Source organism: Salmo salar, chromosome 10 (assembly GCF_965601325.2).
Source record: "Salmo salar chromosome 10, fSalSal1, whole genome shotgun sequence".
NCBI classification, from domain to species: Eukaryota; Metazoa; Chordata; class Actinopteri; order Salmoniformes; family Salmonidae; genus Salmo; species Salmo salar.
In genome coordinates this window covers 14308310-14324898 of record NC_138300.1, presented here as the reverse complement: position 1 = coordinate 14324898, position 16589 = coordinate 14308310, and the positions used below count along the sequence as shown (strand labels likewise).

Here is a 16589-nt window from a genome sequence, read left to right as displayed (position 1 = left end):
TACTTAAGTACTTTACATCACTGTGTGCAATGACGGTCCCATTCCCACTTCCCAGCTAGCACATAACATTCTGAGAACCATATGTCTCTTAGAGCTTGTTGAGAGGGTGGTTGAGTCCTATGGTTATTTTGCATACAACCTTCCCATAACATTCCCTACAGGTTTTGTCATGGTTCTATTTAAAGTAATGTTCTCAGAACGTTAAGAAACAGCGTTGTTCTGTGGGAAGTACTTCAGCATAATGTTTCCTCATGGTTCTATTTAAAGTCATGTTCTCAGAACATTAAGAAAACTTTCCATAAAAAACACAAGAAAGCATTAATGTTCAAAGAACGTTCTAAGAATGTTATTTAAAAATATATACGTTCCGTTCTCAGGATCAACAAAACTCTCTGTCCTCTGTCTTGTAATCTTAATGAGTGCTTGTTTCCTTTGAAATAAGGTCTGTTTGAAAATACTCAAATTAACAGCTTTGTATGAGTTTAAAAAAAAACATGATATGTAAGCACCATCCTGGTGGCGCAATGGACTAATTCCAAGGATAGAGAGCAGACGATCATAGTTTCGAATCTCACTGACGCAATAAATAATAAATGTGTTTGCATGATTAATGCCTAAGCAAATTCATTTCAAAGTGTCCTATCTGTGCTTGGAGTTCAAAACAGTTAACTTAAGCTAGCAGGGTAACTAAAAGTCTTAATGAAACATGCTCTCATAATGTTATTTAAATACTGTCACGTCCTGACCATAGTAAGATGTTATTTTCTATGGTAGAGTAGGTCAGGGCGTGACAGGGGGTGTTTGTCTATGTTTTGTATTTCTATGTTAATGTTCTAGGTTTTGTATTTCTATGTTGGTTTTGTTTGGGATGATCTCCAATTAGAGGCAGCTGGTCCTCGTCTCTAATTGGAGATCATACTTAAGTAGGGTTTTTTTCCACCTGGGTTTTGTGGAAGATTTTTTTTGAGTAATGTTTGTTTCTCCTCTGTGTCACGGTTTGTTTTTTTGTCATTTCATTTATTTGATGTATTGCATAGTTTCACAGAGTAAATAAAATGTGGAACTACACACACGCTGCACTTTGGTCCTCTCCTTTTGGCAGCCGTGACAAATACCTTCAAATAACCTAGAATTTCCGTTCTCAGAACATTAATAAAACCTCCAAGGAAAACTTCCAGTGAACCATAGAAAAACATTCTCAGAACCTCACTGCAACCTAAAAATGTACATTCCCAGAACAGGCAAAAATGATCACTTCCGTTCTCAGAATGTTTTAAAAAAAAAACGTTCACTTCTAACAGTCAGAAAACGTATGGCTTCTTTCCCAGAACCATGGGGGAAACCAAATATTTAAGTTCCCACAACTTCCAAGGAACCAAATGTGCTGGATTGGCCGATCGACTAACATATTGCAGCCTAAATGTAATTCTACCCACTGGGCACACACTGGTTGAATCAATGTTGTTTCCTCGTCATTCCAATGAAATTACAATGAACCAACGTGGAATAGACGTTAAATTGACGTCTGTTCCCAGTGGGTATTTAGGTAATTACATGCTTCAAATGGTGATGATCACTAACCATTCAAAAGCTTATTTCCATTTTCAGTGTTTTCATATGCCTCTGAATCATAAGGGCAAACATTAGTAACGGTTCTTTAGATACCTACCCTGGCAATTAGCTAATTTCCCAGTGAACGTATTGTCATCACAACAAAGCAAATGGCTTTAGTTATGAACAAAGAGCCAGAGCCACTTTAAACCATCTTTCTGTGCCTGGTAGGCTATGTTCACCTGGCTATAGCGCAGGGATGAGTGTGCATCATTTCACCTATTAACACCGAAGCCTCTTGGAAATGAAGGACAAAAAATGTTCATGCCTTTCCTTTCTGCCTCCTATGAGTCATATGCACGATTGTAAATAACATAATCACATCCAGGAGCTTGGCTGCACCATGTTTTACTGGACGTACAGTACCAGTCAAAAGTTTCCATATGTGTTATTTCATAGTTGTGATGTCTTCACTACATGTATTTAACTAGGCAAGTCAGTTAAGAACACATTCTTATTTAACAATGACGGCCTACCCCGGCTAAACCCTCCCCTAACCCGGACGACACTGGGCCAATTGTGCGGCGCCCTATGGGACTCCCGATTACGGCCGGTTGTCATACAGCCCGGGATCGAACCAGGGTCTGTAGTGACGCTGACTTTGGTCACCAGCTGTACGGTGTTTCCTCGGACACTTTAGCTTTCGGGTTAAGCGAGCAGTGTGTCAAGAAGTGGTGCGGCTTGGCGGGGTCATGTTTCGGAGGACGCACGGCTCTCGACCTTCGCCTCTCCCGAGTCCGTACGGGAGTTGCAGCGATGGGACAAGAGACTTTAACTACCAATTGGGGAGAAAAAGGGGTAAAAAGTACCACAAAAAAATTATTATAATATAGAATGCCGTTTTTAGGCCTATTTATTATACATGATGATCGGTACGATAATGAATCAATGTGTATATAAAGCATGAACTATTCATAAACATTGATCATATGTATTAGTATGTCTATATGTCACCCCCCCAAAAAATGTTGACTATGTTTCCAGAAGTGACTTCATTACCTACTTGTAGGTGATTGGTATTCTGCAGTCTAATTAACCCAATCACCTGTCCTTCTGTGTGTCAAGTTGTTGCCCTGCCTATGATGTATCGAACTCTTCATCTTCCCCGTAAGGGTCAGGAGATGATGCCACGCCCTCGGACTCACCTTCTGGTGCTGCTGGCAGCGATATGTGTGGCAGAGCCCCTTACCACCCCCAATGGCAGCGACAACGAGGTCCTGAAACACACAGAGGCGTCACTCACCAAGAGCCAGGTCAGTGACTGTCTGTGTGTCTGGGACCCTCTTCCACATCAGGGCCAGAGTTCGCTAGGCTGGTTAAACCAGACTGAACTTGGCACTCAATGGTCAAAAGTAGCAAAATCAGCCTGGGCGTTAGACGTTCTGTTTCTTCATTAAAACAATGTTAGAACATTATTGTTTGACAAGACATTTGGAAGTCGGCTGAAGCTAAATCAGCCTGGCGCCCAGGGTATAGGAATCTGTGGGAAAGTGTCGAGTTAAGATTTGAAGTGACGTGATGCAACATGTTGCGCAGTGACTTGTTTGTCAATGTTTTCTCTGTGGCTTTTCATTCTTTGAGTAAAGAATATCATCCGGTACTCTCCTGCTTTTTGAGTTGAAGTGGTACGAGTCATTTTGAGTAGACCTGTTCCTCTCTTCTCAGAACCTAGAGATTGAGAACGCCATTGGGAACTTTAGTAGAGCTGAGCAGGGGGATGGACCAGCCGCAAGTGAGTGTCTCAAAATATTGAGCCTATCATTGTGTTGTTATTGAATGCTAAGCATCTGTAATCTTCTTGTCTATCTCATTTTCCTTCTGTCTCTCTCTACCGCTCTCCCTGCCACCCACCTTTCCCCTCCACTTACTGCAATCTCCGTATTCTCCGCTTATCCATCTCTTTTTCCTCAGCCCTGGCAGCCTCTTTCACCACCACATCTACCCCAGCCCCAGCTCCTACCCCCACCCCTCCGTGCCCAGGTAATCGGGTAGTGTTGGTGGGCGGCGAGGGCTGTGGATGCCCTGTCGGCATGGTGAATATTGCAGGAGAGAACTGCAGCTGCCCTGTGGGTTACACTCTGCAGCGGGCAGCGGGGTGCCTAGGTGAGTCCATAGAGATGTACTAGAACTCTCCTATTACTTCCAAATGGTGAAAGCCCTCAATGGCACTGCCCATGCTAAAACATGCTTTGGTCCAAGTGCACCCTCCGTCTAACTCAGTAAAGAGCATACGCCTACAGTCCACCAGTGGTATGGTCTGTGCCACTTTTAACATGGAATCTACTGTGCTGCTCTTTTATATTGCGTCTCTCGTTCTGTATCAGATGTAGATGAGTGTAAAGGCGAGGGGCCAGGACCATGCAGTCTCCATGCCAACTGCACAAACACACCCGGCTCATACCTGTGCAAATGTCTCCGTGGTTACCTGATGGGTGCAGGAGGATGCCAAGGTGAGTGTGTGTGTGTGCGGCTTTAGCATTTGCGCTTGAGAGTTATGTGATGTTCACTGTGTTAAGTGTTTATTCGTGTGTGTGTTTCAGATATTGATGAGTGTGCTCTAGCTGAAGTGACAGGGCTGCAGGCGTGTGGGTCTGGGGCAGACTGCAGGAACACCCTTGGATCCTTCTCATGTTCCTGTCCAGTTGGATACGTTATGGCTCTCGACGGACACAGCTGTGTGGGTGAGGTCTTTTGTTACGTGAGTGAACGTTATCTGTGTGTGTGGACGTGTTTAAGGATACTTGTGGAGACCAGAAGTCCACACAAAAATTTGACCAACTGGGGACATTTTCTAGGCCCCACAAAGTCAAATGCTATTTCTAGGGGGTTTAGGGTTAAGGTTAGTATTAGTGTCTGAATTGTGTGTCCCCACAAGGTCAGTTGTGCGAGACTGTGTGTGTGTGTACGTTTTTAGATATTGATGGGTGAATGATATGTATATCTGTCTCAGACGTTGATGAGTGCAGCTTTGAGGAGCAGTGTCGCAGGGAGCTGGGGAACGTGTGTGTGAACACCCCTGGTAGCTTCGTGTGTCAGTGTCAGCCTGGCTTCAGAGCAGAGGTCCCAGCCTGCATCGGTGAGTTGTTCTCTTGTGGTTGCTGTTATTGTCTCAGTATGTGTCAATCTTATTCAGACGGAGGCTGACAATGTAATTCAATTGTAATGACGTTTTGTGAACGGATCAGATTGTCCGAAGCGTCGAACACAGGCGGTAGGCATAAAATGAACAGACCAAAGGCAGTGGTTCCTTTTTCTTTTGTGTCGTTTACTAAAACGGGTCTTCTTTCGCCTGACGAAATAACTCCAGTACAGGGTAACGTCCAACGTTAAAACACCAGCGTAACAAAACAAATAACATTACCTAAGCCGTCGACCAAAAGGCCGTGGCCAAAGAAAAGCAAAACAACAGACGGCTACTCCTGTCTTAGACGATCGTCTCCACGTAACAGTTACAGGAGGAACACTTCTCTCTACCTAAAGCCTGCCTAGGTTAACAGAGAGACAAGGTGCCCAGTCACAGAAGCTTTCTCTGAGGTAGGCAAAACTGACGTCCTCACAGGTCCCCGTCTCTACTCTCAATCCTCCCCCAGCTCCTCTCCTGGAACACCTATATAGAGGAAGACACAAAGCAATTAGTGGGCCCAGCTGTGTACTAATTGGCTTTACACTGAGTACCCCTCCCCTGAGGAGGATGCTGTCGAGTCTTCTTCCTCCGGCTGGTCATTGAACTCTCACAGTATATTAAAGGCCCAGTGGAGTATATTTTACTGTATATATTATATACATTCCCACGCTATGAGGTTGGAGTAATACTGTGAAATTGTGAAAATGATGATAATGGCCTTTTAGTGTAAGTGCTGTTAGTGTCCAAACCTCTCTGCCAGCAATGGCTACTTTTCAGTTTTCCCCTCCCCGCTCAGGTCACTCCCAGAGAGTCCCAGCAAATTCTTTCTTGAGAAATTGCTCTTTGCTAAGAAGCTATTTTTGTTTATTTTTGACCATTTTAATTGAGAAAAAAAATCACAGTATGGTACTTCATTGTTAACCAAAGATGATTTGATATTGAGGTAAAAACGTCTGCATTGGACCTTTAAAGGCCCAACGAGTTGTTTTTATATCAATATCAAATCATTTCTGGGTAACAATTAAATGCCTTACTGTAATAGATTTCTATTGAAATCTGCAAAAATTGCTTTTTTTGTTGCAAAAAACGATTTCACAAGCAATAATTTTGCTAGGGCTGTCTGGGAGGGGTCAGAGTGGAGAGGGGAAAACTGGCTGCTATTGGCAGAGAGGTTTAGAATTGTTTTTGTTATTTGTCTATTAACCAATTTACCGCATGGTGATGTCACCATGGAAAGCCAAAACTCCTGCCTCTGCAAACCTGCTGATTAGAAGGTCCCATGTTAGACAAATATCTCACCATTTGCATGTTTTAAGGGCAAATGTTTGTTTTTAAGGGTGAAAGTAGTTTTTCCCACTGGATGTATTTTTCTTGTAATGCCTTGAGCATTAATGTACAAGAATTCAAACTAACATAATTTTCATCGCGATATATTGGCTATACTTTTACATATAATACCACATGATACCATCAGCTAGTTGTTACTTTTATAATACCACATGATACCATCAGTTAGTTGTTACTTTTATAATACCACATGATACCATCAGCTAGTTGTTACTGTTATAATACCACATGATACCATCAGCTAGTTGTTACTGTTATAATACCACATGATACCATCAGTTAGGTAATACTGTTATAATACCACATGATACCATCAGCTAGTTGTTAATGTTATAATACCACATGATACCATCAGCTAGTTGTTACTGTTATAATACTACATGATACCATCAGTTAGTTGTTACTGTTATAATACCACATGATACCATCAGCTAGTTGTTACTGTTATAATACCACATTATACCATCAGTTAGTTGTTACTGTTATAATACCACATGATACCATCAGTTAGTTGTTACTGTTATAATACCACATGATATCATCAGTTAGGTAATACTGTTATAATACCACATGATACCATCAGCTAGTTGTTACTGTTATAATACCACATGATATCATCAGTTAGGTAATACTGTTATAATACCACATGATACCATCAGTTAGTTGTTACTGTTATAATACCACATGATATCATCAGTTAGGTAATACTGTTATAATACCACATGATACCATCAGTTAGTTGTTACTGTTATAATACCACATGATACCATCAGCTAGTTGTTACTGTTATAATACCACATTATACCATCAGTTAGTTGTTACTGTTATAATACCACATGATACCATCAGTTAGTTGTTACTGTTATAATACCACATGATATCATCAGTTAGGTAATACTGTTATAATACCACATGATACCATCAGCTAGTTGTTACTGTTATAATACCACATGATATCATCAGTTAGGTAATACTGTTATAATACCACATGATACCATCAGCTAGTTGTTACTGTTATAATACCACATGATACCATCAGTTAGTTGTTACTGTTATAATACCACATGATATCATCAGTTAGGTAATACTGTTATAATACCACATGATACCATCAGTTAGGTAATACTGTTATAATACCACATGATATCATCAGTTAGTTGTTACTGTTATAATACCACATGATACCATCAGTTAGTTGTTACTGTTATAATACCACATGATATCATCAGCTAGTTGTTACTGTTATAATACCACATGATACCATCAGTTAGTTGTTACTGTTATAATACCACATTATACCATCAGCTAGTTGTTACTGTTATAATACCACATGATACCATCAGTTAGGTAATACTGTTATAATACCACATGATACCATCAGTTAGGTAATACTGTTATAATACCACATGATACCATCAGCTAGTTGTTACTGTTATAATACCACATGATACCATCAGTTAGTTGTTACTGTTATAATACCACATGATACCATCAGTTAGGTAATACTGTTATAATACCACATGATATCATCAGCTAGTTGTTACTGTTATAATACCACATGATACCATCAGCTAGTTGTTACTGTTATAATACCACATGATACCATCAGTTAGTTGTTACTGTTACAATACCACATGGTACCATCAGCTAGTTGTTACTGTTATAATACCACATGATACCATCAGTTAGGTAATACTGTTATAATACCATATGATACCATCAGTTAGGTAATACTGTTATAATACCACATGATACCATCAGTTAGTTGTTACTGTTATAATACCACATGATACCATCAGTTAGGTAATACTGTTATAATACCACATGATATCATCAGTTAGTTGTTCCTGTTATAATACCACATGATACCATCAGTTAGGTAATACTGTTATAATACCACATGATATCATCAGTTAGGTAATACTGTTATAATACCACATGATACCATCAGTTAGGTAATACTGTTATAATACCACATGATACCATCAGTTAGGTAATACTGTTATAATACCACATGATACCATCAGTTAGGTAATACTGTTATAATACCACATGATACCATCAGTTAGGTAATACTGTTATAATACCACATGATACCATCAGTTAGGTAATACTGTTATAATACCACATGATACCATCAGTTAGGTAATACTGTTATAATACCACATGATACCATCAGTTAGGTAATACTGTTATAATACCACATGATACCATCAGTTAGGTAATACTGTTATAATTCCACATGATACCATCAGTTAGGTAATACTGTTATAATACCACATGATACCATCAGTTAGGTAATACTGTTATAATACCACATGATACCATCAGTTAGTTGTTACTGTTATAATACCACATGATATCATCAGTTAGTTGTTACTGTTATAATACCACATGATACCATCAGTTAGTTGTTACTGTTATAATACCACATTATACCATCAGCTAGTTGTTACTGTTATAATACCACATGATACCATCAGTTAGTTAATACTGTTATAATACCACATGATATCATCAGTCAGTTGTTACTGTTATAATACCACATTATACCATTAGTTAGGTAATACTGTTATAATTCCACATGATACCATCAGTTAGGTAATACTGTTATAATACCACATGATATCATCAGTTAGTTGTTACTGTTATAATACCACATGATACCATCAGTTAGGTAATACTGTTATAATACCACATGATACCATCAGTTAGTTGTTACTGTTATAATACCACATTATACCATCAGCTAGTTGTTACTGTTATAATACCACATGATACCATCAGTTAGGTAATACTGTTATAATACCACATGATACCATCAGTTAGGTAATACTGTTATAATTCCACATGATACCATCAGTTAGGTAATACTGTTATAATACCACATGATATCATCAGTTAGTTGTTACTGTTATAATACCACATGATACCATCAGTTAGGTAATACTGTTATAATACCACATGATACCATCAGTTAGTTGTTACTGTTATAATACCACATGATATCATCAGTTAGTTGTTACTGTTATAATACCACATGATACCATCAGTTAGGTAATACTGTTATAATACCACATGATACCATCAGTTAGTTGTTACTGTTATAATACCACATGATATCATCAGTTAGTTGTTACTGTTATAATACCATATGATACCATCAGTTAGTTGTTACTGTTATAATACCAAATCATACCATCAGTTAGTTGTTACTGTTATAATACCACATGATACCATCAGCTAGTTGTTACTGTTATAATACCACATGATATCATCAGTTAGTTGTTACTGTTATAATACTACATGATACCATCAGTTAGGTAATACTGTTATAATACTACATGATACCATCAGTTAGGTAATACTGTTATAATACCACATGATACCATCAGTTAGGTAATACTGTTATAATACCACATGATACCATCAGTTAGGTAATACTGTTATAATACCACATGATATCATCAGCTAGTTGTTACTGTTATAATACTACATGATACCATCAGTTAGGTGATACTGTTATAATACCACATGATACCATCAGTTAGGTAATACTGTTATAATACCACATGATACCATCAGTTAGGTAATACTGTTATAATACCACATGATATCATCAGTTAGTTGTTACTTTTATAATACTACATGATACCATCAGTTAGGTAATACTGTTACAATACCACATGATATCATCAGTTAGTTGTTACTGTTATAATACTACATGATACCATCAGTTAGTTGTTACTGTTATAATACCACATGATATCATCAGTTAGTTGTTACTGTTATAATACCACATGATGCCATCAGTTAGTTGTTACTGTTATAATACCACATGATATCATCAGTTAGTTGTTACTGTTATAATACCACATGATACCATCAGCTAGTTGTTACTGTTATAATACCACATGATACCATCAGTTAGGTAATACTGTTATAATACCACATGATACCATCAGTTAGGTAATACTGTTATAATACCACATGATATCATCAGTTAGTTGTTACTGTTATAATACCACATGATATCATCAGTTAGTTGTTACTGTTATAATACTACATGATACCATCAGTTAGGTAATACTGTTATAATACCACATGATACCATCAGTTTGTTGTTACTGTTATAATACCACATGATACCATCAGCTAGTTGTTACTGTTATAATACCACATGATACCATCAGTTAGGTAATACTGTTATAATACCACATGATACCATCAGCTAGTTGTTACTGTTATAATACCACATGATACCATCAGTTAGGTAATACTGTTATAATTCCACATGATACCATCAGTTAGTTGTTCCTGTTATAATACCACATGATATCATCAGTTAGTTGTTACTGTTATAATACCACATGATACCATCAGCTAGGTAATACTGTTATAATACCACATGATACCATCAGTTAGGTAATACTGTTATAATACCACATGATATCATCAGTCAGTTGTTACTGTTATAATACTACATGATACCATCAGTTAGGTAATACTGTTACAATACCACATGATATCATCAGTTAGTTGTTACTGTTATAATACTACATGATACCATCAGTTAGGTAATACTGTTATAATACCACATGATATCATCAGTTAGTTGTTACTGTTATAATACCACATGATATCATCAGTTAGTTGTTACTGTTATAATACCACATGATACCATCAGCTAGTTGTTACTGTTACAATACCACATGATACCATCAGTTAGGTAATATTGTTATAATACCACATGATACCATCAGTTAGTTGTTACTGTTATAATACCACATGATATCATCAGTTAGTTGTTACTGTTATAATACCACATGATACCATCAGTTAGTTGTTACTGTTATAATACCACATGATACCATCAGTTAGTTGTTACTGTTATAATACCACATTATACCATCAGTTAGTTGTTACTGTTATAATACCACATGATACCATCAGTTAGGTAATACTGTTATAATACCACATGATACCATCAGCTAGTTGTTACTGTTATAATACCACATGATACCATCAGTTAGGTAATACTGTTATAATACCACATGATACCATCAGCTAGTTGTTACTGTTATAATACCACATGATACCATCAGTAAGGTAATACTGTTATATTACCACATGATAGCATCAGTTAGTTGTTACTGTTATAATACCACATGATACCATCAGTTAGGTAATACTGTTATAATACCACATGATACCATCAGTTAGTTGTTACTGTTATAATACCACATGATATCATCAGTTAGGTTTTACTGTTATAATACCACATGATACCATCAGTTAGTTGTTACTGTTATAATACCACATTATACCATCAGTTAGTTGTTACTGTTATAATACCACATGATACCATCAGCTAGTTGTTACTGTTATAATACCACATGATACCATCAGCTAGTTGTTACTGTTATAATACCACATGATACCATCAGTTAGGTAATACTGTTATAATACCACATGATACCATCAGCTAGTTGTTACTGTTATAATACCACATGATACCATCAGCTAGTTGTTACTGTTATAATACCACATGATATCATCAGTTAGGTAATACTGTTATAATACCACATGATACCATCAGCTAGTTGTTACTGTTATAATACCACATGATATCATCAGTTAGTTGTTACTGTTATAATACCACATGATACCATCAGTTAGGTAATACTGTTATAATACCACATGATATCATCAGTTAGTTGTTACTGTTATAATTCCACATGATACCATCAGCTAGTTGTTACTGTTATAATACCACATGATACCATCAGTTAGTTGTTACTGTTATAATACCACATTATACCATCAGCTAGTTGTTACTGTTATAATACCACATGATACCATCAGTTAGTTGTTACTGTTATAATACCACATGATACCATCAGCTAGTTGTTACTGTTATAATACCACATGATACCATCAGCTAGTTGTTACTGTTATAATACCACATGATATCATCAGTTAGGTAATACTGTTATAATACCACATGATACCATCAGCTAGTTGTTACTGTTATAATACCACATGATACCATCAGCTAGTTGTTACTGTTATAATACCACATGATATCATCAGTTAGGTAATACTGTTATAATACCACATGATACCATCAGCTAGTTGTTACTGTTATAATACCACATGATATCATCAGTTAGTTGTTACTGTTATAATACCACATGATACCATCAGTTAGGTAATACTGTTATAATACCACATGATATCATCAGTTAGTTGTTACTGTTATAATACCACATGATACCATCAGTTAGGTAATACTGTTATAATACCACATGATATCATCAGTTAGTTGTTACTGTTATAATACCACATGATACCATCAGTTAGGTAATACTGTTATAATACCACATGATATCATCAGTTAGTTGTTACTGTTATAATTCCACATGATACCATCAGCTAGTTGTTACTGTTATAATACCACATGATACCATCAGTTAGTTGTTACTGTTATAATACCACATTATACCATCAGCTAGTTGTTACTGTTATAATACCACATGATACCATCAGCTAGTTGTTACTGTTATAATACCACATGATACCATCAGCTAGTTGTTACTGTTATAATACCACATGATACCATCAGTTAGTTGTTACTGTTACAATACCACATGGTACCATCAGCTAGTTGTTACTGTTATAATACCACATGATACCATCAGTTAGGTAATACTGTTATAATACCATATGATACCATCAGTTAGGTAATACTGTTATAATACCACATGATACCATCAGTTAGGTAATACTGTTATAATACCACATGATACCATCAGTTAGGTAATACTGTTATAATACCACATGATACCATCAGTTAGGTAATACTGTTATAATACCACATGATACCATCAGTTAGGTAATACTGTTATAATACCACATGATACCATCAGTTAGGTAATACTGTTATAATACCACATGATACCATCAGTTTGTTGTTACTGTTATAATACCACATGATACCATCAGCTAGTTGTTACTGTTATAATACCACATGATACCATCAGTTAGGTAATACTGTTATAATACCACATGATACCATCAGCTAGTTGTTACTGTTATAATACCACATGATACCATCAGTTAGGTAATACTGTTATAATTCCACATGATACCATCAGTTAGTTGTTCCTGTTATAATACCACATGATATCATCAGTTAGTTGTTACTGTTATAATACCACATGATACCATCAGCTAGGTAATACTGTTATAATACCACATGATACCATCAGTTAGGTAATACTGTTATAATACCACATGATATCATCAGTCAGTTGTTACTGTTATAATACTACATGATACCATCAGTTAGGTAATACTGTTACAATACCACATGATATCATCAGTTAGTTGTTACTGTTATAATACTACATGATACCATCAGTTAGGTAATACTGTTATAATACCACATGATATCATCAGTTAGTTGTTACTGTTATAATACCACATGATATCATCAGTTAGTTGTTACTGTTATAATACCACATGATACCATCAGCTAGTTGTTACTGTTACAATACCACATGATACCATCAGTTAGGTAATACTGTTATAATACCACATGATACCATCAGTTAGTTGTTACTGTTATAATACCACATGATATCATCAGTTAGTTGTTACTGTTATAATACCACATGATACCATCAGTTAGTTGTTACTGTTATAATACCACATGATACCATCAGTTAGTTGTTACTGTTATAATACCACATTATACCATCAGTTAGTTGTTACTGTTATAATACCACATGATACCATCAGTTAGGTAATACTGTTATAATACCACATGATACCATCAGCTAGTTGTTACTGTTATAATACCACATGATACCATCAGTTAGGTAATACTGTTATAATACCACATGATACCATCAGCTAGTTGTTACTGTTATAATACCACATGATACCATCAGTAAGGTAATACTGTTATATTACCACATGATAGCATCAGTTAGTTGTTACTGTTATAATACCACATGATACCATCAGTTAGGTAATACTGTTATAATACCACATGATACCATCAGTTAGTTGTTACTGTTATAATACCACATGATATCATCAGTTAGGTTTTACTGTTATAATACCACATGATACCATCAGTTAGTTGTTACTGTTATAATACCACATTATACCATCAGTTAGTTGTTACTGTTATAATACCACATGATACCATCAGTTAGGTAATACTGTTATAATACCACATGATACCATCAGCTAGTTGTTACTGTTATAATACCACATGATACCATCAGTTAGGTAATACTGTTATAATACCACATGATACCATCAGCTAGTTGTTACTGTTATAATACCACATGATACCATCAGTAAGGTAATACTGTTATAATACCACATGATAGCATCAGTTAGTTGTTACTGTTATAATACCACATGATACCATCAGTTAGGTAATACTGTTATAATACCACATGATACCATCAGTTAGTTGTTACTGTTATAATACCACATGATATCATCAGTTAGTTGTTACTGTTATAATACCACATGATACCATCAGCTAGTTGTTACTGTTATAATACCACATGATACCATCAGCTAGTTGTTACTGTTATAATACCACATGATACCATCAGTTAGGTAATACTGTTATAATACCACATGATACCATCAGCTAGTTGTTACTGTTATAATACCACATGATACCATCAGCTAGTTGTTACTGTTATAATACCACATGATATCATCAGTTAGGTAATACTGTTATAATACCACATGATACCATCAGCTAGTTGTTACTGTTATAATACCACATGATATCATCAGTTAGTTGTTACTGTTATAATACCACATGATACCATCAGTTAGGTAATACTGTTATAATACCACATGATATCATCAGTTAGTTGTTACTGTTATAATTCCACATGATACCATCAGCTAGTTGTTACTGTTATAATACCACATGATACCATCAGTTAGTTGTTACTGTTATAATACCACATTATACCATCAGCTAGTTGTTACTGTTATAATACCACATGATACCATCAGTTAGTTGTTACTGTTATAATACCACATGATACCATCAGCTAGTTGTTACTGTTATAATACCACATGATACCATCAGCTAGTTGTTACTGTTATAATACCACATGATATCATCAGTTAGGTAATACTGTTATAATACCACATGATACCATCAGCTAGTTGTTACTGTTATAATACCACATGATACCATCAGCTAGTTGTTACTGTTATAATACCACATGATATCATCAGTTAGGTAATACTGTTATAATACCACATGATACCATCAGCTAGTTGTTACTGTTATAATACCACATGATATCATCAGTTAGTTGTTACTGTTATAATACCACATGATACCATCAGTTAGGTAATACTGTTATAATACCACATGATATCATCAGTTAGTTGTTACTGTTATAATACCACATGATACCATCAGTTAGGTAATACTGTTATAATACCACATGATATCATCAGTTAGTTGTTACTGTTATAATACCACATGATACCATCAGTTAGGTAATACTGTTATAATACCACATGATATCATCAGTTAGTTGTTACTGTTATAATTCCACATGATACCATCAGCTAGTTGTTACTGTTATAATACCACATGATACCATCAGTTAGTTGTTACTGTTATAATACCACATTATACCATCAGCTAGTTGTTACTGTTATAATACCACATGATACCATCAGCTAGTTGTTACTGTTATAATACCACATGATACCATCAGCTAGTTGTTACTGTTATAATACCACATGATACCATCAGTTAGTTGTTACTGTTACAATACCACATGGTACCATCAGCTAGTTGTTACTGTTATAATACCACATGATACCATCAGTTAGGTAATACTGTTATAATACCATATGATACCATCAGTTAGGTAATACTGTTATAATACCACATGATACCATCAGTTAGGTAATACTGTTATAATACCACATGATACCATCAGTTAGGTAATACTGTTATAATACCACATGATACCATCAGTTAGGTAATACTGTTATAATACCACATGATACCATCAGTTAGGTAATACTGTTATAATACCACATGATACCATCAGTTAGGTAATACTGTTATAATTCCACATGATACCATCAGTTAGGTAATACTGTTATAATACCACATGATACCATCAGTTAGGTAATACTGTTATAATACCACATGATACCATCAGTTAGTTGTTACTGTTATAATACCACATGATATCATCAGTTAGTTGTTACTGTTATAATACCACATGATACCATCAGTTAGTTGTTACTGTTATAATACCACATTATACCATCAGCTAGTTGTTACTGTTATAATACCACATGATACCATCAGTTAGTTAATACTGTTATAATACCACTAGATACCATCAGTTAGTTGTTACTCTTATAATACCACATGATACCATCAGTTAGGTAATACTGTTATAATACCACATGATACCATCAGCTAGTT

General features: G+C 35.9%; 1 protein-coding gene across 1 annotated transcript in view; it reads left to right on the top strand.

Moving 5' to 3' along the window:
* si:ch211-221n20.8 (uncharacterized) overlaps positions 1 to 16589 on the top strand; it is a 40617-nt gene that overhangs the window by 1810 nt on the left and 22218 nt on the right. The window contains exons 2-7 of the mRNA XM_014215930.3: positions 2724 to 2864; positions 3277 to 3343; positions 3523 to 3714; positions 3936 to 4061; positions 4152 to 4292; positions 4562 to 4687. Coding sequence (XP_014071405.3) covers positions 2733 to 2864; positions 3277 to 3343; positions 3523 to 3714; positions 3936 to 4061; positions 4152 to 4292; positions 4562 to 4687 — 784 coding nt within the window. The 5' untranslated portion in view covers positions 2724 to 2732. The remainder of the gene's footprint in view (positions 1 to 2723; positions 2865 to 3276; positions 3344 to 3522; positions 3715 to 3935; positions 4062 to 4151; positions 4293 to 4561; positions 4688 to 16589) is intronic.